This window comes from Adiantum capillus-veneris, chromosome 24 (genome assembly GCF_014529385.1).
Source record: "Adiantum capillus-veneris isolate H3 chromosome 24, ASM1452938v2, whole genome shotgun sequence".
Lineage (NCBI taxonomy): Eukaryota > Viridiplantae > Streptophyta > Polypodiopsida > Polypodiales > Pteridaceae > Adiantum > Adiantum capillus-veneris.
In genome coordinates this window covers 7,806,815-7,828,142 of record NC_140954.1, presented here as the reverse complement: position 1 = coordinate 7,828,142, position 21,328 = coordinate 7,806,815, and the positions used below count along the sequence as shown (strand labels likewise).

At 43.4% G+C, this 21,328-nt stretch overlaps 1 protein-coding gene and 1 long non-coding RNA gene across 11 annotated transcripts in view; both read right to left on the bottom strand.

Annotated features, from left to right (window-relative positions):
• The window catches only part of LOC147425898 (uncharacterized), a 50,811-nt gene extending 34,605 nt beyond the window's left edge, over positions 1-16,206 (bottom strand). For 4 of the 9 annotated variants that reach the window (XR_015186098.1, XR_015186101.1, XR_015186105.1 and 1 more), the window contains exons 1-4: positions 16,067-16,206; positions 15,664-15,794; positions 15,478-15,506; positions 15,226-15,297 (exon numbers count right to left, since the gene is read on the bottom strand). This is a non-coding gene — a long non-coding RNA (uncharacterized LOC147425898). The remainder of the gene's footprint in view (positions 1-15,225; positions 15,298-15,477; positions 15,507-15,663; positions 15,795-16,066) is intronic. The other 5 variants (XR_015186100.1, XR_015186103.1, XR_015186106.1 and 2 more) reach the window with 2 other exon arrangements.
• The window catches only part of LOC147425897 (cyclin-L1-1-like), a 40,369-nt gene continuing 34,937 nt past the window's right edge, over positions 15,897-21,328 (bottom strand). Inside the window, exons 7-8 of one of the 2 annotated variants that reach the window (XM_086497905.1) lie at positions 16,459-16,497; positions 15,897-16,370 (exon numbers count right to left, since the gene is read on the bottom strand). In XM_086497905.1, the coding sequence (XP_086354031.1) occupies positions 16,300-16,370; positions 16,459-16,497 (110 nt within the window). In that variant the 3' untranslated portion in view covers positions 15,897-16,299. The remainder of the gene's footprint in view (positions 16,371-16,458; positions 16,498-21,328) is intronic. The other variant, XM_086497904.1, reaches the window with a different exon arrangement.

Here is a 21,328-nt window from a genome sequence, read left to right as displayed (position 1 = left end):
TCAGTAGACATTGACTCTATGTACTCATGCACCAGACTCCACCAATCCACCACTTCTACAAAGACATCAATCACTGATCAATCACATTTCTGTCAAGGGTCTCAGATACCAATTCTGATCATTGTAACTATTTAGCAATCACATCCAGACCACCTTGACCTTTTCACGAATGTCTTGATCTACTAAATCTTGGTACAATCAGATTCATATCTTTCATTTCACATTTCAATCAAGCAAACCATGCCCATGACCATCCTCACAAGACAGTACATCCACATAGCATGCAATTCACCAAATCAGACACTTAGTTCACATTGAACGTCATGTTTCAATCATCTAGCCATCTCATTCCGTCTAGAATTCTTGATGCACATAGATCACTGTGCAACCATCTCATCATTCCGAAACTCTTGATGCACTCGCACCAGTATCCAGTCATCTCATCCAGATAGACATCTTGATGCACTAGAATCTCATTCAGTTCACATTCACTTAGGCATCACATCAAGATCTCACTAATCTCTAACAAATGTCTATATGCACTCACTTCAAATCACAATCATTCTTCATTCACTTAGCCATCACATCCAGATCTTACTGATCTCCCACGAATGTTTAGAGACACTAAGTTCTAATCGTTCATCAAACAAAATGTTGTAGATATTTTCTCTCTATCTACATGTCTCTAACAATACACACATTAAAGAGAACATGTTTTCAGTTCAATCAAGGAAATTTCCAATTTAGTGCACACAAATCATAAAGTCGTTCCGCAAAATACTGTCAGCTCGTCAATACCCTAAAATCTCAAAGAGAAATTATTGACTTTCTTCAATCTAGGCAAATATGTGACATAGAAGTGGAGTGGCTCCCATCTTCTGCAGTTTGCACCGCGCCAGATTCAACTTGATGATTCATCGGTAACTATTGGCATAGACACTGCTAATAGCCCAAAAGCTTCAAGGTACATGTCTGAGGTTCTCTTCCTCCATCCACATTGCATCGAGGGTCAAAAGTACCCTTGACCAAATTATCCAGTAGACCTAGCTTACCTTCCTGTTTTTTTCTTGTGCCCTTTGACATGATGGTAGCTTGCGGGCCTCCCTTTCCTTGGCACCTCAATCTGAATCTGCTATCGAATTCTTTGATCTACCAGCTGATTCACTTTACATTCTTTCCTTGTGCCCAGGGACTTGTGGGTAGCCTCGCTAGCCTCCCCTCTCTATTGGCACACCAATCTCAATCCTAAGAACACTGAGATGCACTATCATTCGATCCTTGTTCTTCCCCAGAATCCTCTGATGAACTTGCATCCGGTTTCCTTAGTTCGTCACAACGCTCGGATGCACTACCATCTAATTCTCTTACTGCTCCAGAATCTTGTGATGAGCTGTCATCCGATTCCCCAGATTCATTCTCTTCAATGAAAGACTCTTGCCATGTTGAGGTAGATACTATCATGTCTGAAGGATAAATGTAACAAACTTGGACACCCCAAGTCAAGATTCTACCGCGACACAGCAGAGATTCACTATAAACATTTCACAAAAGAAGACATGGCCCGACGTAGTTCCGTGCCAAGAGGCATTGGCCCAAAGACTAGTGCCCCTTCGGTATTTCTTTTTATATTAATCTGTGTGCAAAGTACAAAGAGAGCCCGCGAGTACTCACTCTCAAACTCTACGTCCAAATGCCCTGAGAAGTGAGGCCCTTGGGCTTATTTATTCTTACAAGGGATGCCCAAAAGCAGAGCCCCAAAAGTTTTAACTCAAAATCAAAAGCAGTTGTCCCAAAAACTGATGGTCTTCAAAGCTGCGAAAAACAGCTAGTGTAATTTGCGACAATATACGTACAATGCCACATCAGCATGACAGCGCTTCTTGCAGGTCCGTACAGTCTATACGCTGCAACGTCAACAATCAGCGCATTTGGCGGAATTCCGTACACAATGCCACGTCAACCTATCGACGCATTTCCGAGGATTTCCGCAGGGGGTGTGTGTGTGTGTGTGTTTATGTCCGGGGCCCTGCCATGTCACCAATTTGTGACATACCCCCCTCTTGAAAGAATTGTAATCGCCCTCAATTACGCCTGCAAAATAATCAGAGGCCATAAACTATCTTAGTACACACTGACTCTTAGTACCCGTGCACTAGACACAACACATCTAGCACTTGCACTATACAACAACCACATCACCGAACATCACAAGACATCACATGATAAATCAAAGACAAATTCATTCCAAATCTCAGACCATGATCAATCGACAACGTATTTAGTAATCGCATCTAGATTCATTCCGAACCTCACGAATGCCCAATTAACTAATCCTTATTGCAATCATGTCTATAGAGATTTATGAGACCGAAATGCTGTAGTCATTTCGTTTTTCACTTCCTGCACTCAAACAAATCAAGTACAAATCCATTATATTCATTTTCGGGAATTCTTGTCATAAAGTCATTCAGAAGAATACTACTCAACCCATTAGTATCCTTGAAACCCAAAGGGGACATTAGTGACCTTATTCGAAAATCTGAGTAATTCGTTGACAAAGAAGCGAGTGGCTCCCCTCTTGTGCAAACCCGCTACGCTAGATTCACCCTCGCTGAATTCGGGGTTCTATCGGAGTAGGCTATGCTAAACCCAATGCTTCAAGGTAAAGTTCCAAACTCTGAGGAGTATCTGTTGAATCCTCCTCCTCTATCCACTTCGCATCCAATGCAGGATAGTTCTTGAATTTAACCAAGAACCGCCTAATCGCTTTACCTTTTATCTTTTTGTCCTTGTGTACCGAGATCGGTTCTAGAACGAGTATCTCCTTGCTTTTCTCCACTTTGGGTTGCTCATCAGGCTTCCCGTCTTTGAGCACATCACTTTACAAGCTTCAATAAACTCACATGAAAAGCATTGTGAATCTTCCAAGTATCCGGCAGCTCAGTCTAAAGGAGACATCATTTATCTTTTCTTTTGTTTGGAAAGGGCCATAATACCTCATGCTAAGCTTTGGCAAAAGCTTCTCCTTTCCCTTTTTCATTCTTAGGCGTGCCTTCTCAAAACATAAGAGCACCCAATCGTCTTCCTTTAATTTCAAATCGCAACAATGTCGATCTGCTGCCTTTTTATGTCGTTCTTAAGATTTCTCTACAGCCTCCCGGACCTTGGCAAAAGCAGTGTCCAAGTACCTCGTGTACAGATCGACTTCAAAAATCTTATCATGGGTCTGGGGAATGTTCTGATCTACCAGCTGATTCCCTTTTTCCTTTCTTTCCTTGTGCCCTGGGACCTAAAGATTACTCTTTCTTTGGAGCCCTTGGATGAACTTGCATCTAGTTTCCTTCATTCGTCAGAACCCTCTGATTCGCCAGAATCCTCTGATGATGAGCTATCATCTGATTTCTTTAATTCATTCTCTTCGCTGTGGCAGACTCTTGCCTTTTTGAGGTGGATATTATCCTGTTTGTCGCATAAGTCAATGAGTCAGCATGCATTCCAAATCGTTGCTTAGTCATGTCCTAAAGGTCTCTAAACGGAGTTAGACTTCTGGTTTAAAGCATAGAATTGAATCTCTTTAGCAGATCGTAGCAAAACCGCTCAATCTGGTCTTTCAAAAGAATCTTCGACAAGTATCCCAAAATCTCTCGCAGTAGTCATTCGATGTATCTTTCTCATTCATTTTCAATGATGCCAAGGCGTGATGACATCTCTTATATATACATCCAATATCCAAGTTCATGTGAAAAAAAAAAAATAACGTCGCATAGGATTCTCTGAATAACAACAAAGTAGATCACTATGCCTACACCTTCTTTCAAATAAGATGCTATATGTCGCTACCTGCAATGTTCTGAGAACTGCTCTCCAATGAAGGAGATGTCAAGCTGTTGTACAAACTCAAGGGCTCAATGGGTGTCCTGGTAGCCTGGAAAAAAAATGTATGAAACCTGACGGCTTGACTCCCTTCCTTGAAATCCTTGGTTTTCGTGTTGATCTAGTCATTGTCAAAAGAGGACGAGCACTCCTCCTCTAAAATGATAGGTGGCCTTCAATGCCTTTTAGACTTTTTCACGAACCTGCTTGAAACGAATCTCGTCTTAGGAGCTTAGAAATAGAAGAAGCTTCTTAGGACCCTCGAACACTTCAAATGGTGTCTTCCCCGTGTGTCGTTATAGAGAAACTCCACCACGGGCAAATACTTTTCCCATTGAGTCTTCTGATCAGAGATGTAAGACTTCATTGAATCCACAACAACTAAACTTGCAATCTCAGATTAACCATCTGTCTGCGGGTGGAATGATGACGAGAACTACAACCATGTGCCAATATTCTCCCAAATAGCCCTCCAAAACAAACTCGTGAATCAAGGATCTCTGTCGAAGACTATTGTCTTAGGCATGCCATGTAGGCGAAAAAAAATATGTGCAATGAACAGTCTTGCTAAATGATGCAGCTTGACTGTTATCTTCACTGGAATGAAGCGAGCTTGCTTGCTAAATCTGCCTATGACAATCCAAATGCCATCAAGCCCACTCTATGTCTTCGGGAGATAAAAAATGAAATCCATTGCAATACTTTCCTAGGGGCGAGTGGGAATGGGTAAAGGCTGCAGTAATCCCTGTGCCTTATGCCTGTCAAACTTGACCTTCTGGCATACTAAACAACTGCGAACAAATTCGTCCACATCTTTCTTGAGTCTGAGCCAAAAGAAGTAACCCTCGACACCTTTGAAGGTGGTGTCGATGCCGCGGTGACCCGTAAAAGATGGACAATGGCACTCAATCAAAACCTTTTCCCTTAACGGCTGCGTGACGCACAACATCGTTCTCTTCATCAAGTAGCCATCCCATATGGAATATCCCGCTACTTACTCCCCATTCTGTATTCGAGTGAATACATCGGAAAAATCCGGATCTGTGGCGTACTGATCGACCATGCCCTCGAAGCTTCTATGATGAATCGCGGAAATAGCCAAGACTAATGCCCCCGAGACAAAGCATCTACCACCAAGTTTTTATATCCCTGAACATGGATAATCTGGAAATGAAACTGTGACAAGACGTTAGCCCACCGCATCTTCTTTTCTGAAAACTGCTTCTGTGACAAGAAGTAGCGTAAAATCTCATAATCAGTTAAGACCATAAAATCGGCTTCGAGTAGGTAATGCCGCCGCTAAGTAAGAGCATGGATCACTCCCAAAAGCTCTTTCTCATAAATCTGTGCTGTCAATTATGGCCTTGAAACAATAGGCTTTCATAGGTAATCGCATGGCCTTCTTGCATTAAGACCACTCCCACACTACGACTACAAGCATCACAATATACTTCAAATGACTTTTGCAAGACCGGCAAAGTCAACATGGATCTAAGTGTCTGAAAGGCACTCAACTCTGTCGATCCCTACGAGAAAAAGACTCCTTTCTGAGTCAAAATGTGCAAAGGGGAAGCTACCTCTGCAAGCTTTCGAATGAACCACCAATAGTAAGAACATAAGCCAAAGAAGCTTCTAACTTCATGAACATTCTTCAAGTCAGGCCCATCGCGGATAGTGTCACTTTTGGCCAGATCCATCTATACCCTTTCTCTTAAGACGATGTGTCCCAAGAAATGTAGCTCGGGCAAGAAAAACACGCTCTTTGGAACATTTATAAGCAATTTATGCTTCCTCAGTGTCTGGGAAACCCACAAATCTTCAGTATTCTCTAAAAATCCAAAAAAGGCGTCCTGAAAGCAGTCTTGTAGACATCTCCAAGAGCAATACAGATCTGATGATAATCACTCTTCATATCAATTCGGTAAGTAGAATTCTAAAGTCTGTCGAGTATATCATCGACCCTCGTAATGTGGAAATCTGTTCTAGTTCATTGTTTCTTTATCTTGGCCTCGGCTAACGCTGTAAGGTGGCCGGTTCGGTGGTGTACTACCACGAATCAATCATGTGATCTTCACGACGTAAATGAGGTAACTCGCTTTGTACGCCTTCAAAGAAACAATCAACCTCTATTGCAGAAAACCTTGTCGTTCTTTTTCAAGGTCAAACATATTCAACCTTCAATCATCATTCAGTTCTCTCAAGAAAATCGAGTAAAGAAACTAAATTTCATCAGGTCCAATCTCTTTGCCCTTCATTTGTCAAAGTCGCTTTCTTAGCCCAATAGTCAACCACGACGTTGTGCTTGTGGTACCAAAGGATTCCTTAAAGAACATTACACCCGTCCAAAGGCACGATGTAACAGTCCTCGTGGGGTCGCTTCTGCGACTGGATCACCAGCACTGAAAACCGTCTCCCTCCCACTCTGTCGCTCTAACTACGAGCCACGAGTTGGTAGTAGCTGTTCCCGTCTCCCTAGTACCAAGTTTTTATAGAATTTGAAAAATCTAACATGCCCTGAACACCCCTGACATTGCAAACGAAGTTTGCCAATGATCCGTGCGATCGCAACATCTCGTTTGGGTGCAGCTAGAACTGCCTCTATCTCTGGCCTCAGCCTGTCAGGCATAATTCCAAATCGAGCCGCCTATTCAGGTGAAAAGAAGTTGGCCTTGGCTCCTCCATCAAAGAAAATGAGGGCTTCCAAATCTTTCACTTTGCCCCAAGTGCAGCAAAGTTTTGTACTTTCGTACATCTCATTCGGGTCGGGCCCCACGCAATGTGGTACCAATTCTCATTCATATTTCCTTTTCTTCCGCACTCAGCTGCTACTCTGTAACTCCAAGTTTATCTTCTGGTGGTCCTTTAGTTTATCTTCTTTTCAAGAGTTCTTGTCCATCTCTTTCAGCGAGTACATGTTCCGCTTTTCTACGCTCGTCTGTCCTGTCGGCTTTCCTTCTAACCTGAGAGGAGAAGCAATGGCCACACGCCATCTCGAGTAAATCGTATCATTTGGGTAATTCTTCATGTGTTTCCCCAATCTCAGGTCCTTGGAGTACCTAATCAATCTGTTCACACATCTGCCAATCTGCAGTTGACGTTTGTATTCTGTTCTGGCAATCTTGTCTGCCGGAAAAAAAATTTGCCCAAATCTTCATTCTTTTCTTCAGTTTCCGCGCCGGATTTTCAACTTTCTTTGCCTTTCCACAGAGAGGTGTCATCTTTGTCAGATTCTTCACAAGAACCCATGTGTAATCTAGGACTCTTTATGGCTTTATGCCCTATAAGACAAAGCAATGAAGACGGGAGCGCGCCAGATGCACGATATATCTTCGAAGGGTGGGAGTGGCTAATAAGTCCGGGGTCGAGACACGAAACTTCTTTCGCAAAACTCTGCGTGTGCTGTAAAAAGGATCGGATCCTCCGTAGAAGAAGAATCTTTCTGTGCTCTGATACCACCATAACAAACTTGGACACCCCAAGTCAAGATTCTACTGACTACAGCACAGCAGACATTCACTTTAAAACTGTTCACAAAACAATACACGGCCCGGAGTAGTTCCGTGCCAAGAGGTATTGGCCCCAAAGTTTGGCGCCCCTTTCGGTATTTGTTTTTATATAAATCTGTGTGCAAAGTACAAAGAGAGCCCGCAAGTACTCACTCTCCGATTCTGCGTCCAGATGCCTTGAGAAGTGAGGCCCCAAAAGCAAAGCCCCAAAAGTTTTAACTCAAAAGCAAAAGCAAATGTCCTAAAAGTTGATGGTCTTCAAGAGCTACTACAAACAGCCATCGTAATTTGCGGAAATAACCCTATGCTGCCACGTCAGCATGTCAACGATTTTGCGGGTCCGTACAGTCCGTACGCTGCCACGTCAACTGTCAACGCATTTGGCGGAATTTTGTACACACTCCCACGTCAGCTTGTCGGCGCATTTCAAAGATTTCCGCAGGGTGTGTGTGTGTGTGTGTGTGTGTGTGTGTGTGTTAATTGCAGAGGGCCTGCCACGTCACCAATTTGTGACAATAAGACAATGAGCCGGATGCATTTCAAATCCTTGCTTAGCATGTCCCACTAGACTTCTGTGCTGGACAATACTCTTAAATCTCTTTTGGCAAACCACAGCTAAAACCGTTCCTCAAAGTAATCTTCCGAAACGAAGACACTGCCAAATCTGTCACAAACAAGAGCGCACACGAATAATCAACAAGATAAAAATAAATAATCTTTCAACTAAACAGAGTTGAGGGAGAAGTCCGACACAATATTTGGGACCAGAAGATGGCATGGTCCTCCCCCTTAGGAGAATCCTTTATAAGCGAGAATCTTTTTACAAGCACAAGAACCAAAGAAAACCAATCCTCAGACTCAATGGTCGTTCCTTCCCGTAAGGGGAATCCGAGAGACGAGCTCTCAATCCTTTTCCGTCTGTACTCGGAGTCGAGGCTCCGCAAACAATTTCCGAATTCCGTTCCAAATAAGTATTCCCAAAACCTCTCGCAATAGTCATCTAATGTATCTCTCTTATTCTCAAATGATGCCAAGCCGTGATGACATCTCTTTCATATTCGTCACATATCCAAGTCAACGTGAAAATTTTCTTGAATTTTACCCACGTCGCAGGTGATTCTCTACGTAACAACTAAGTAAACCATGTCTGTGCAATTCCTTTCAAGTAGGATGTCGCCCTTCAGAGCTTGGAGTGTTCCGTGAACCAACCTCCACAGAAGGCGACATCAAAATACTGTACTAACTCAAGGGCTCAATTGGTGTCCTTGTAGCTTGAAAATGTCTCAAACGTAACGGCATGACCCCCTTCGTTGAACTCCTTAATTTTCTTGCTCATTTGTTCAAACTTCACTATGAGAACAGGCATGCACTCCTCCTCTAAACTGCTAGATGGCCTTGCATGCCTCCTAGACTTTTTCACAAATCTACTTTTTTTGCTTTTCCTCTGCTTCTTCCATCTTTTCTTATCCTCTCTGGAACTAGAGGACGACAAACTATCGGAAGTCTCTTAATACGAAGAAAAATCTAAGTCATCCTTGAAACAAGCACGCTTCTTGGATCTGCTTGCCACCTCGAACCTCAACTTCCCGCCCAGGAAATCTGCCGTTTTTCTCTTGTTCCTAAAGTGCTTCAAGCCTCTCGTTATAAGGTTCATCTTCTTCTCAAGAGCTCTTGCCAGCTCTTTCTGCAAGTTCAGCTTCCACTTTTCTGCGCTCGTCTGTCTTTTCATCTCTCTTCTCAACCTGTGAGGAGAATCAATGGCCTCAAGCCATCTCGAGTCAATCTCATCAATCCGCAAATCTCGGGTCTCTAGGCGAGTCTGGGGTACTTCATCAATCTTTTCACTCACGTGTCAACCTGCAATCCATGTTTGTACTCGGTTTCAACTTTTCTTCGCCTCCCCACTGAGAGACGTTATCTCTATCAAATTCTCCGCAAGAACCCATGTGTGCTCTTGAATTCTTTATGGCTTCTGCCCATTAAGACAAAGCGATGAAGACAGCAGCGCGCCCAATGTACGATGGACTAAGAGTGGGAGTGGCTAATAAGTCTGGGGCATCGACAAGTAAATTCTTTCACAAACAAAATTTTGACTGCTCTGTCAGATTCTCCTAGAGAACCTATGTGTGCTACAGAAGGAATCGGATCCTCTATAGCAGAAGAATCTTTCTCAGCTCTGATACCACTGCTACAGGCGTGGACACTTCAAGTGAGAAATCGATAGCAACACACGAACAAAAACGTCAAAATCATTGCGTGTGTGTATATATATATAGATAGATAGATAGATAGAGAGAGAGGGGAGAGAGACACACACAGAGAGACGGCACCGTGGAGTTTCGCGCCCACAAGCACGAGCCCCAAAGTCCGGCACCCCTTTCGGTATTTCTTTATTCTTGCTCACAGCAAAGTACAACTCCCAAGGGTCCGCCGCTCTCACACTCTGTGTCCAGATACTCTGCAGAGTGAGGCCCCAAGGGCTCTTATAAACTTACAAGGGATGCCCGAAAAGCTTCAATTCAAAAGCACTAAATCCCAAAAGCATCTGCCTCCAAAAAGCTAGCGCTGGAAACTCCAAAAAAGCCAGCGTAGTTTGCGAAAATCTGTACAGCCTGCCACATGGCACCAGCAACGCAAAGCACGGAAATTTCGTACAGCAACGCCACGTAAGCATGTCAACGCATTTCAGTTCTTTAAGTCAATAGGCCCACGGCCCATCTTCTCGGTCCAGTTTCTCTTGTCCACTCGGCCATTTCTCTTCAAGGCGGGCATTCCATGTCATCACTTTGTGACAATAAATCTTTCAAGTATCTAATACCTTCAGTCTGAAGCAGCGAAACTCGTTTCGGCAAGGGTGAAACGTGATACGCCTAAAACGCCTAAAATTTTTGGGGGTTTTTAACATGTGCACACCTATTCTGTATATATATAATACTATATACACCCTAAAAGGGCGTTTCAGTCATACGTTTCACCGAGGCTCCTCTCTTGGGTGAAACGTTTCGGGTGAAACGCCTTGGTTTCGGGGTGAAACGTTTCAGGTCTGAAACGTTTCGCGGTTACGCTGAATACATTATTTATCTTCTCCTGAATCTGGAAAGGGCCATAGTATCGCATACTTCACATTGGAAAAAGTCGCTCCTAACCCTTTTGGTTTTCGTAGGCGTACTTCTCCCACTAAGCAAATACTTCAGATCACAAAAATAGGACTTTAACAAGTCCAAAACCACTGAGTTCACTACCTCCGAATGCCAATCTGTGGAGAATTGTAACCGTGTACCAATATTCTCCCAGATTGCCCTCGAAAACAAACTAGTAAAACGGAGATCTCTATCTGAAACTATAGACTCGGGCATACCATGTAGTCGAAATATCTATAAGACAAATAGTTCAGCCAAATGATCAGGCTTAATTGTCTTCTTGACATGAACAAAATGAGCCTGTTTGCTAAACTTGTCGATGACTGTCCACATGCCATCATGCCCACTCTGAGTCTCCATCATGCCCACTCCGAGTCTTGGGAAGATCAAAAATGAAATCCATTGTTGTACTTTCCCATGGTCGCCTTGGTATAGGTAAAGGTTGCAGAAGACCTCGTGCCTTATGCTTGTCAAATTTGACCTTTTGGCATAGTAATTAATTGCAAACAAACTCATCCACATCCTTTTTGAGCCTCAACCAATAGAAGAACCATTCTACACCTTTCAAGGTGGTCTATATGCCGCGATGACCCGAAAAAGGTGGATAGTGGCACTTTGTCTAAACCTTATTCCGCAACACTAATGTCACACACAACAAATTTTTCCGCATCAAATAACCCCTTTTGCCTCAAAACATGAAAGGGAGATGCACTCTCCGCAAATTTTCGAATGAACCGCTGAAAGTAAGAACGCAAACCCAAAACGCTACAAACCTCGTGAACATTCTTTAAATAAGGCCAATCTCAAATAGTCTCAACCTTGGCCGGGTCCATTTTGACACCGCCTGCACAGACGATGTGTCCCAAGAAGTGGATCTCGAGTAAGGAAAACCCGCTCTTCTTCCCATTAACCACCAACCGATGTCGCCCTAGTGCTTGAAAACATTGTACAGATGGTGTCGATGCTCTGCCTCATTCTTAGAGAATACGATGATGTCGTCAAAAAAGTGTCCACAAATGACCTATACTCTTGAAAAATCCTATCCATCAGCATTAGTGAAACCAAAAGGCATCACCAAATACTCTTACAATCCAAAGCACGTCTGAATGCAGTCTTGTATATATCTCCAGGAGCGATCATGATCTAACCATACCCACTTTTCACGTCAATTCTACTGAAACATGTAGAACCCTGTAGCCTGTCCAATATATCTGTAAACTGTCCAATATATCATCGATCATGGGTATTGGAATCCTATTCTTGATGGTGATTTTGTTGAGAGCCTTGTAATCAATGCACATTTTCCAAGATCTATCTTTCTTTGAAAACAACAACACTAGCGAACAATAAGGTGATGTACTGGGTTGAATGAGACCCTCCTCTAACAGTTCCTTCGCTTGGTTCATAATATCCTTGTTTTGGGCTCTGCTACACTGTAAGGTGGCCAGTTCAGTGGCGTGTTGCTGGAAATCAAATTAACGGTATGATCTTTAGGACGTTGAGGAGGTAATTCTCCAAGTAAGCCTTCAAAGTAACAGTACTGTCCAATCTCTTTTGGCAAAAACAACAAAACCGCTCAATTTGGTCCCTCATAGGTAGCGAGGCCACTGGCAAGGTGATGTACTGGGTTGAATGAGACCCTCCTCTAACAGTTCCTTCGCTTGGTTCATAATATCCTTGTTTTGGGCTCTGTTTACTCTGTTAGGTGGCCAATTCAGTGGCGTGTTGCTGAAAACTCAAATTAACGGTATGATCTTTAGGACGTTGAGGAGGTAATTCTCCAAGTAAGCCTTCAGAGAAACAATACTGTCCAATCTCTTTTGGCAAAAACAACAAAACCGCTCAATTTGGTCCCTCAAAAGTAGCGAGGCCACTGGCAAGTAAGTATCCCAAAACCTCTCGCCATAGTCATCCAACGTTTTTTTCTTGATCATCCTCAAATGATGCCAAGCCGCCATGATATCTTCTTCATATTCGTCTAATATCCAAGTTGACGTGTCAATTTTCTTGAATTTTACCCACGTCATAGGTTAAACCGCCTCCTGAGAAGGCAACATCAAACTGTTGTTTGAACTCAAGGGCTTGACGGGTGTCCTGGTAGCATGAAAACATCTCAAACATGATGGCCTGACCCCCTTCCTTGAACTCCTTCATCTTCATCTGCTCACTGTTAGAAGAGGATGAGCTCTCTTCACACAAACTGCTAGAGGGCCTTCCATGCCGTCTAGACCTTTTCAAAAATCTGCTTTTCTTGCTTTTCCTGCCTTTTCTCCGCTTCTTCCACCTTTTCTCACTAGAACTAGAGGACGAAGAACTGTCGGAACCTTCTGAAGACAAAGAAAAATCTGAGTCATCCTCAAAACGAATAAGCTTCTTGGATCTGCTTGCCCCCTCGAAAGTCGACCCCCGGCCCAAATAACCAGGGAAATCCCTCGATTTCCTCTTCTTCTGAGAGTGTTTCAAGCCTTTCATTATCTAGTTCATCTTCTTGTCAAGAGCTTTGTCCGGCTTTTTCTCCGAGTACAATTTTTGCTTTTCTCCATTCGTCTGTCCTTTCAGCTTTCTTCCCAACGTGAGACGAGAATCAATGGCCTCTCGCCACCCTGTATGAATCTCATCCATCGGGTGAGTCTTCAGATGCTGCACATATTTTGGGTCTCTAGAGTACTTCATCAATCTTTTCACACACGTGTCAAACTACAGTTGACGTTTGTACTCTGCTCTAGCAAACTTTGCCCAATTCTTCATTCTTTTCTTCGATTTCTACGTCGGGTTTCAACTTTTCTTCGCCTCCCCTCTGAGAGATGCGATCTCTGTCAGATTTTCCGCAAGAACCCATGTGTGGTCTCGGGTTCGTTATGGCTTATGCCCCTTAAGACACAATGACGAAGACGAAAGCACGTCCAATGCGTGATGGACTAAGGGTGGGAGTGGCTAAGAAGTCCAGGGCAAGGACACGAACAACTGCCTGCTCTGTCAAGTTCTCTTCGCGAACCTGTGTTGCAGAAGAGATCGGATCCTCCGTAGTAGAAGAATCTTTTTGAGTTCTATTACCACTGTAAACAAACTTGGATACTCCAAGCTGAGAATCTACCACAACACATATCCAAAAACTAAAAGAACTGAACAAAACTAAGAGACACGACAAGGCACGGCGTAGTTTCGTGCCTAGAGAGACCGCGTCCATTTCGGTATTTCTTTATTATTAATGCTTCACAAAGTACAATGTCCGAGAGTCCTCGTCTCGGCAACGCTCCCAAGCTAATCTGCCCCAGACTAAGGCCCTAGAAATCAATTTATAGGCCCAGGGCCTTCCAAAAGCAGTACACATGAAAAGCTTCAAGTCTAAAAGCATCTTGGCCCAAAAGCTAGTGCTAGAAGCTGCCAACGTAATTTGCGGAAATCCGTACAACATGCTACGTCAGCAGCGTCAAACGCAAACATTTGTACAATTGCCACATCATCAACTCGATTTGTGGGTGTCCGTACAGGAGCCACGCCATCAGCCTTCCACACAAAATCTACTTATTCCATTGAACAGGGTCCCATAAGTTGGTAGGAACTGAACTTTTAAAATTGGGCCACTCGGCAAGACTTTGAAATTGGTAAAACTTCTTCCGCATCTTTCACTGGTAGAGCAAGCAGAGAGTGAAAGCACAGCATAGCAAAAGCAAAACAGCAAACTGGCAACCCAAAGGACCAAAGCCCCACCACCTCGGACCCCCTCAAGGCATCCAGCACTGATACTAAGTACTGTGAAAATCATAGTATCATACACATACTACTGACCAACGAGAGATATCGTTCACCATCTGACACGGACATCGAGAATCCTCTATCTGTGGATCACCGCCTCAAAACCAAAATAAAAAATGTATTGTTGGGACGGAATATTAACATTTATATATAGTAGAGCCTCTCACTATGGATGTAGCTATTGCCACAGTGGAGGATCTGGTCTTTTACTCGTAGAGTTGTTACCCCTCATATGTGTCCCGTTCTCTTGACTACTTTCACTTAGGAGGTGATGCATGATGCGCTTAGTGGGATAGATGGAACATCTTGTCCAATTGCATTCGACCACATTTTTCTTCGTTAATACAAGGCTCCAGGCTCAGTTTTGATGCCTTTCTCACTCGTGTGGAGACTCGTCTCTTTTATACCAGGGCAGGGCACAAGGGCGGCCACAAACTGTTCCGAGGGGTGAGAGAGGGGCATATTGTATCTGATAATGGCTTCATATTTGTACACACTGTATAAGCCATAAAAACAAGTCTAAAGAAGTATAACATTGCCGTTACACTCCCTTCTAAACTAAAGAAATACCCGCACAAGTTTTCATTGTGGTTTTGGGAAGCACATTAGCCAAACTCCCATAATCATCCTATGGGAAACAAAGTTAAAACTGGTAGGACCTCAACTACATAAAGAGACAAGAAAATATTTTGCCGGAAGGAGGGTATGCACCATATGGCTTTTCCCAAACAAAAGTAATGTGTTTCCCCATGTGCTAATCTTCTTTGAGTTTTTGGTTGTCTTGACTTTTATAATGTATAAGCCATCCTGAAAGTCTAAGACTAGCATATGATGCAAGTAAAATGTAAAACATACTATGCAAAGAAATTAGTGTGTAAGTGTTTTCTTGATGCATGTATAACTGCTTTGATACATCATCTTGTAAGCACCAACAAGATCAAGAATTATACCAGACATGCCTGAAATAGTTGCCAAGGCAACTATCATCATCCAGTAACAAAAAATTCCTGCAATTCCTGTTTCTTCCAACCACATTTAAAAACTTCAAAAGTTTGGATCCAAAAAAATCTTAATCATAAATGTAACAACTGTGGAAACACCAAACTTGCACTAAAATTTAATATTGTGCATATGTGCATGCATGTTCCAGAATGTTCCAAAACCCAGAAAGCATTTAAATAGAAACATGTAGTTCCACTTACTGGAAACCCGTCTGATGTGATCTTACATCCTACAAAAATAGAAAATATTCAGTGAAGACTAGTTTCCGCCAATTAAAACCATGCACATGCATTAAAAATCGACTCTACATGCAGAAAAAAGCACATATGTGTATCTCAAGCTTTGGCAAGCTCTCAGACATGGACTAAAACATTTGTTAAAAGTACCTGCTGCATTCTTCGATTGCAGCACAAGGCGGTCCCTTCCGCACTTACCACCAGATCAGAGTTAGAGAGGCCTGTGAAACTGTCCCCTAATGAGCATTGAGCACACTGTGCTGTGTAGTTACGAGGGGCTGCTACATAAGGCAAACATGCATGCACACTACACGTTAGTACAGATGTAATGAAATCCAAAAATGTTTAACAGTTCAGTAAACTCTTCTTTATGCAGCACGATCAGTATAAAAGCACAGCAAATGCGTGGAAACACCACTTTGCTGTATGGATATTTATCAGATTAATACAATAGCAAACCCAGTTGCCCAATGTTCACAAATGATTAAAATTACATTCCAACATGATTACTTCAAAGCTATTGCTCCAAAACTACATGGGTCCAGAAACCGACCGTGAGGCATAAGAAGAAGCTCCTCAAGCCAACTTGGGAACAGCGGCTCTCCACTTCTTTATCATCCAGCAGAGCTCACCAGAGACTAACTGTAAGACAAATCCATTACAGCTACCGCCCAAACAATCTTATCAGCACCACAGGTTAAATATGACTCGAATCTCAACCGTACTGGATGATAGTTTTGAGATTTAAAAAAGTTAACTTCTGATCCATCATCCTTGGGGCCTTTCTCATGTATAAGGATGATGTCGATGTCGGTCCTTTTCCCGCACCACTTTATATGAACTCTGGTAGTCCCTGTCTACAAACATGGAACCAAATCTCATCATAAATACAAATAATACAAAAAAATCATGCACTTGGCGTAATGCATCCCCAAAATAACTCACCTCTACTAGATCCATGATGTCGACTCTTGTCCAAATAGCCTTCAAGTATAACATCAGATGAGTCTCTCTCTCTCTCTCTCTCTCTCTCTCTCTCTCTCTCTCTCTCTCTCTCTCTCTCTCTCTCTCTCTCTCTCTCTCTCTCTCTCTCTCTCTCTCTCTCTCTCTCTCTACATATATATATATATATATATATATATATATATATATATATATATATATATATATATATATATGTGTGTGTACATATGTACATATGTATGTATGTATGTATGTACACACACACACACACATATATATATATATAAATATATCATGCCACTCGAGGGTTGTGATGTGTTATTGGGTATCCCATGGTGTAACAGTTTGTTAACAGTTCAGGCATCTCTCTTGGTTCGTCCAATCGGTCCCAGTTTCTCCCACACATATACACGTATACATATGTACGTATACACATATACCTCTACATATATATACATACATACATACATATATATATATAATGCCACTCGAGGGTTGTGATGGGTTATCGGGTATCCCATGGTGTTACAGTTTGTTAAGAGTTGAGGCATCTCTCTCGGTTCGTCCAGTTGGTCCTTGTTTCTCCCAGGGACAAATGTTAGGGAGTGAGACCTGTTTTGAGGCTGTGTCCGGCCAGTGTCAGTAGGTAACTCATGTCGGGTTGTGTCTAGCCATGTTTAGCTTTGGGTTTTAGGCTCGATTCCAAGGCCATGTAGGCTTCAATACCCCCTATGCATTTTTTCTTGCTTTCCTAGGACCCTATGGGACACTTCCCCTATTTATGGGATATTTACCGGTAGGGCTTGGTCGGGTAGATCTGGCTGGTGCCTATATATAGGCACCAGAAGTCACTTCCAGATGCATGTGAGCAGCCCAGGTGGGAGCCCTTGAGGGCAGCCCCTTCGCATGAGCAGCCAGCTAGGTGGAGGCAGATCTACTAGCATTTTTAGCATGCGATGAGGGCAGCATGCAGGCGATGCGCAGCAGGTCATTCCTCCATTCTTCTCTCCTCAAGGCAGCCCATTCAATGGGCACACAGAGCAGAGGCACTCTACTCTCTTGGTGTAGGCCTAGGAGAATAGAAACCTTCATGTCCTCTTCAGAGCAGCTATACTAGCAGCCTTGAGGCATGTCCCTTTCTTTCTCCATTTCTCTGTTGATGCCAAGAGGAGGATCAGTTCAGAGGTGATACCCATCTCATGTGCAGGAGCAGTTGGTAGTGTCAGTAGCAGTCACAGTTGTGTGCACCTTGGTTCTATCTACTCGGCATGTCAGTTCTATGCCGGACCACCCTTGTTCACCTGTATGAGCAAATTGTTATCAACATGCAAAGCCTTTCCCAGATCTCTCTCTCTCTCTCTCTCTCTCTCTCTCTCTCTCTCTCTCTCTCTCTCTCTCTCTCTCTCTCTCATTCTGTGATGTCCCGTCCCTTTCTACCTCAGTGATCTCTCTTCACCGCAAATATGCCTTGTTCATGTGTTTGGCATTGCAGGTGTTCTAGATCGGAGTCGAGGTACCCACCAGATCACAAGCGAGTTATATTCCTCATTGCATCTTCCGTCGTCACCTTTGACATGGTGACAGAGCCTTAGGTGTCACGACCACCTTGGAGGCTCAGATTTGGCTGATCCGGTACCATTTTGGACATGATTGAGAGAGAAGAAGCTTGCTGTTTTTTTCTGGTTTTCTCCAAGTTGGAGCAGATTTGGGTATGTGGAGGCCTTGAATCCTCGTCTACGACTTCCCAGTCTTTACCCTTGATTACCGGGAACCGGATGGAGGCTTCACGATGTGTAACAATGCTGGATTGCTTAGGTTTCTTTCCCGATGGAGTCAAGTGATGACGTGGGATGACCGATTGGACATACAGTCAGAGAGAGGTCCAAATCCTAGTGAAAGATGCAAATAAAGTTTTACAACTTATGGAGCCTATCCGAGAGGCATAAATTAAACATATTGAAGCTTATAAGTTGTACCATCTTATGGTACTCCAGTCGAGGGGCCTAAAACCTATTTTTAAATAAAGCTGGACCAAAATTACGTGAAGATGCTGACAAGGCAACGCTGTACAAACGTTCCGCGATTTGCGTTAGCTGCTAACGTGGCACCATACGGGTTCACACGATTTGCGTTGGCTGCCCTAGCACCAATTTTTGGGGCCCAGATGCTTTTATACTTAAAGCTTTTGAAACACTTTAAGTTTGAGATCGATTGGGGCTTTGCTTTTGGCATCCCTTGTAAGAATTAAAAGGACCCAAGGCACAAGGGACCTCACTCTGTACAGCATCTCGACGCAGAGTCTGAGAGCAGAGGACCCCTTTGTGTCACAAAACGGGAGCGTACACGAGCACTTAGAAAATCTGAAAATTATAATTCTTTGAAAACATGAGAGAAGGGAGAAGATCGACACAATATTGGGGACCAGAAGATGGTCTGGTCCCCCCCCCTAAAGAGTATTCTTTTATTCAGGGAGAATTCTTATACAAGCACGAGAACCCAAGGAAACCCCTCCATTCTGTAATCTTAGACCCGAAGGTCGTGCTTCCCCGTAAAGCACTTGGGCGCGAAGCCGTACTTTCTCGTAAGGGACTTAGGCGTGAAGCCGTACTTTCCCGTAAGGGACTTAGGCGTGAAGCCGTACTTCCCGTGAAGGGCCTTCTCGTAAGAAGGGAGATTCTTGCAAAACAAACCACACAAACACGCGACAACAATTCGTATAGCGAATCCACAATAGATACCTGTCGCTCTTGCGCGGGAAAAAGCGACTTCCGTGCTTCGTAGTCTCGCGATCTCTTGCGGCGGCAAAGACTTCTCTTGCTGACGTTGGTACCCCCTTTGAGTGAGGGCATGTGGTGCTTTTATAGCTCGCTGGCCACGGCACGAATAGCTGCTCGCGTAGAGATCGAGACTGATTTTTTTTCGTTTCTTTTTTTTTTTTTTTGGCGCTGTTCTACCCGAAATAGGGAGAGAGAATTCGCTGGCTGGTTTTGTTGCTTTATCTTCTAAGTGGCTGCCCAGTTATTAAGTGGGCGGCCGGCATATTTTAAAATTGGTATGAACCTGCCCAAAAACTCAATAAAACCTTTTAAGTTAAAACCAATGCATTTCACAACACTTCCCAGGCGTCCCTGGATGCAACCACATGCACGAATGCAATGCAAACATAGATTCCTCGCGGGAAAGCGTCTGCCTTCCCGCGATTGTTCCTGCTTTTCGTAAAAAGCTTCATTGAACCCATCTTTATTCTTGTGCTTGCGTTCTTACACATTTCTTACTCACTTCGGATTTCCTCCTTAGCCTACGGGATGCCCCCTTACTGATGCACCCGTCACCCATCATGTGACATATCAGGGGCACTCTTAACCCGGCTCTTTCCACCGAACGTACGGAAACTCCTTCGCGATGTTTACCGTCACCCATCAAATGACACATCAGAGTTGTCCGTTCCTGATGGCAGTTCTTGTAGCTACAATCTTTTAACAGTTCTTAGTGCACATAATAAAATATCCTAAAAAAAGAAATTAATCACTAAAAATAAGAAAATAGTCCAATTAGCAACATCCCTCTGGCTTCTAAACAGTTGACCTCAACTGTAGTGCTTGGACATATACCCCCAATAACTCGGGATAAGCTGCTAATTCGTCCTGCGTCATCCACTGAGCATCTAGATTCGAGTAGTTCTTAAAACTTAACCAAATACTTCCGTGTTATCTTTCCGGATTTGAGAGGCCGCTACTGATGACTTACTATCTGCTCCGGTTGGAGTATTTCTTCTGTTTCCTCAACCTCAAGAGGTTCCTCAGCACTAGGCTGGCTTGAAGGCGGTCCTACATACGGCCGGAGTAAACTGACATGGAAAGCATTATGGATCTTCCAATTAAGCGGTAGCTCTATTCGGAAGGTGACATCATTCACTCGCTCAGTGATCTTAAACAGCCCATAGTAACGGGTAGAAAGTTTTACCACCTTCCCCTTATGAGATGCTTGTTTCTTAAGTCTTGCCTTCTTAAACTTGAGTAAGACTAACTGTCCGACTATTAAGTTTAGATTCCTTCTGTGCTTGTCTGCAGCTTTCTTATGCTTTTCCTGAGAGCGTAGAATAGCTCTCCTAGCTTGCCCGTAGGCGGTGTCCAAATCCCGAACAAACTCATCTGCTGCAAAGATCTTATCCTTAGTTAAAAGGATGGGTGGAAGCAAAGGCTTACCATAGAGAATCTCAAAAGGTACTTTCCCCGTCGATGAGTGTATGGTATTGTTATACGCATACTCGACAAGAGGCAAATATTTCTCCTAGTTAGATTGCCGGTCTGACACATAAGCTTTTAACATATCCAATACTGTGGAATTGGCTATCTCACTTTGCCCGTCCATTTGACGATGGTAGGCAGATGAAAACTTCAACATTGTACCAAGATTATCCATCAAGGCACGCCAAAAATTTCCTGTCATGTGAGGATCTCGATCACTCACAATAGACTTAGGCATTCCATGATGCTTAAAGATCTGTGCCAGAAATCTGTGCCAGAAAGACCCTAGCCATATGATCTGCTTTGATCGTTTTCTTGACTGGTATAAAGTGTGCTTGCTTGCTAAACTTGTCATGGTCCAGATCGCGTCATTTCCAGTCTGAGTTCTAGGGAGGTCCATGATGAAGTCCATGGCAATACTTTCCCAGGGTTCATTAGGCACAGGCAATGGTTGTAGCAACCCAGGCGTCTTACGCCGATCATACTTCACTTTTTGGCAAACCAAGTATTCCCAGACATACTTATCAATGTCTGCTTTAAGCCTAGGCCAAAAGAAATATCTTTCCATTGCTAAGGTCGTAGAGAGAATACCCCGATGACCCGCA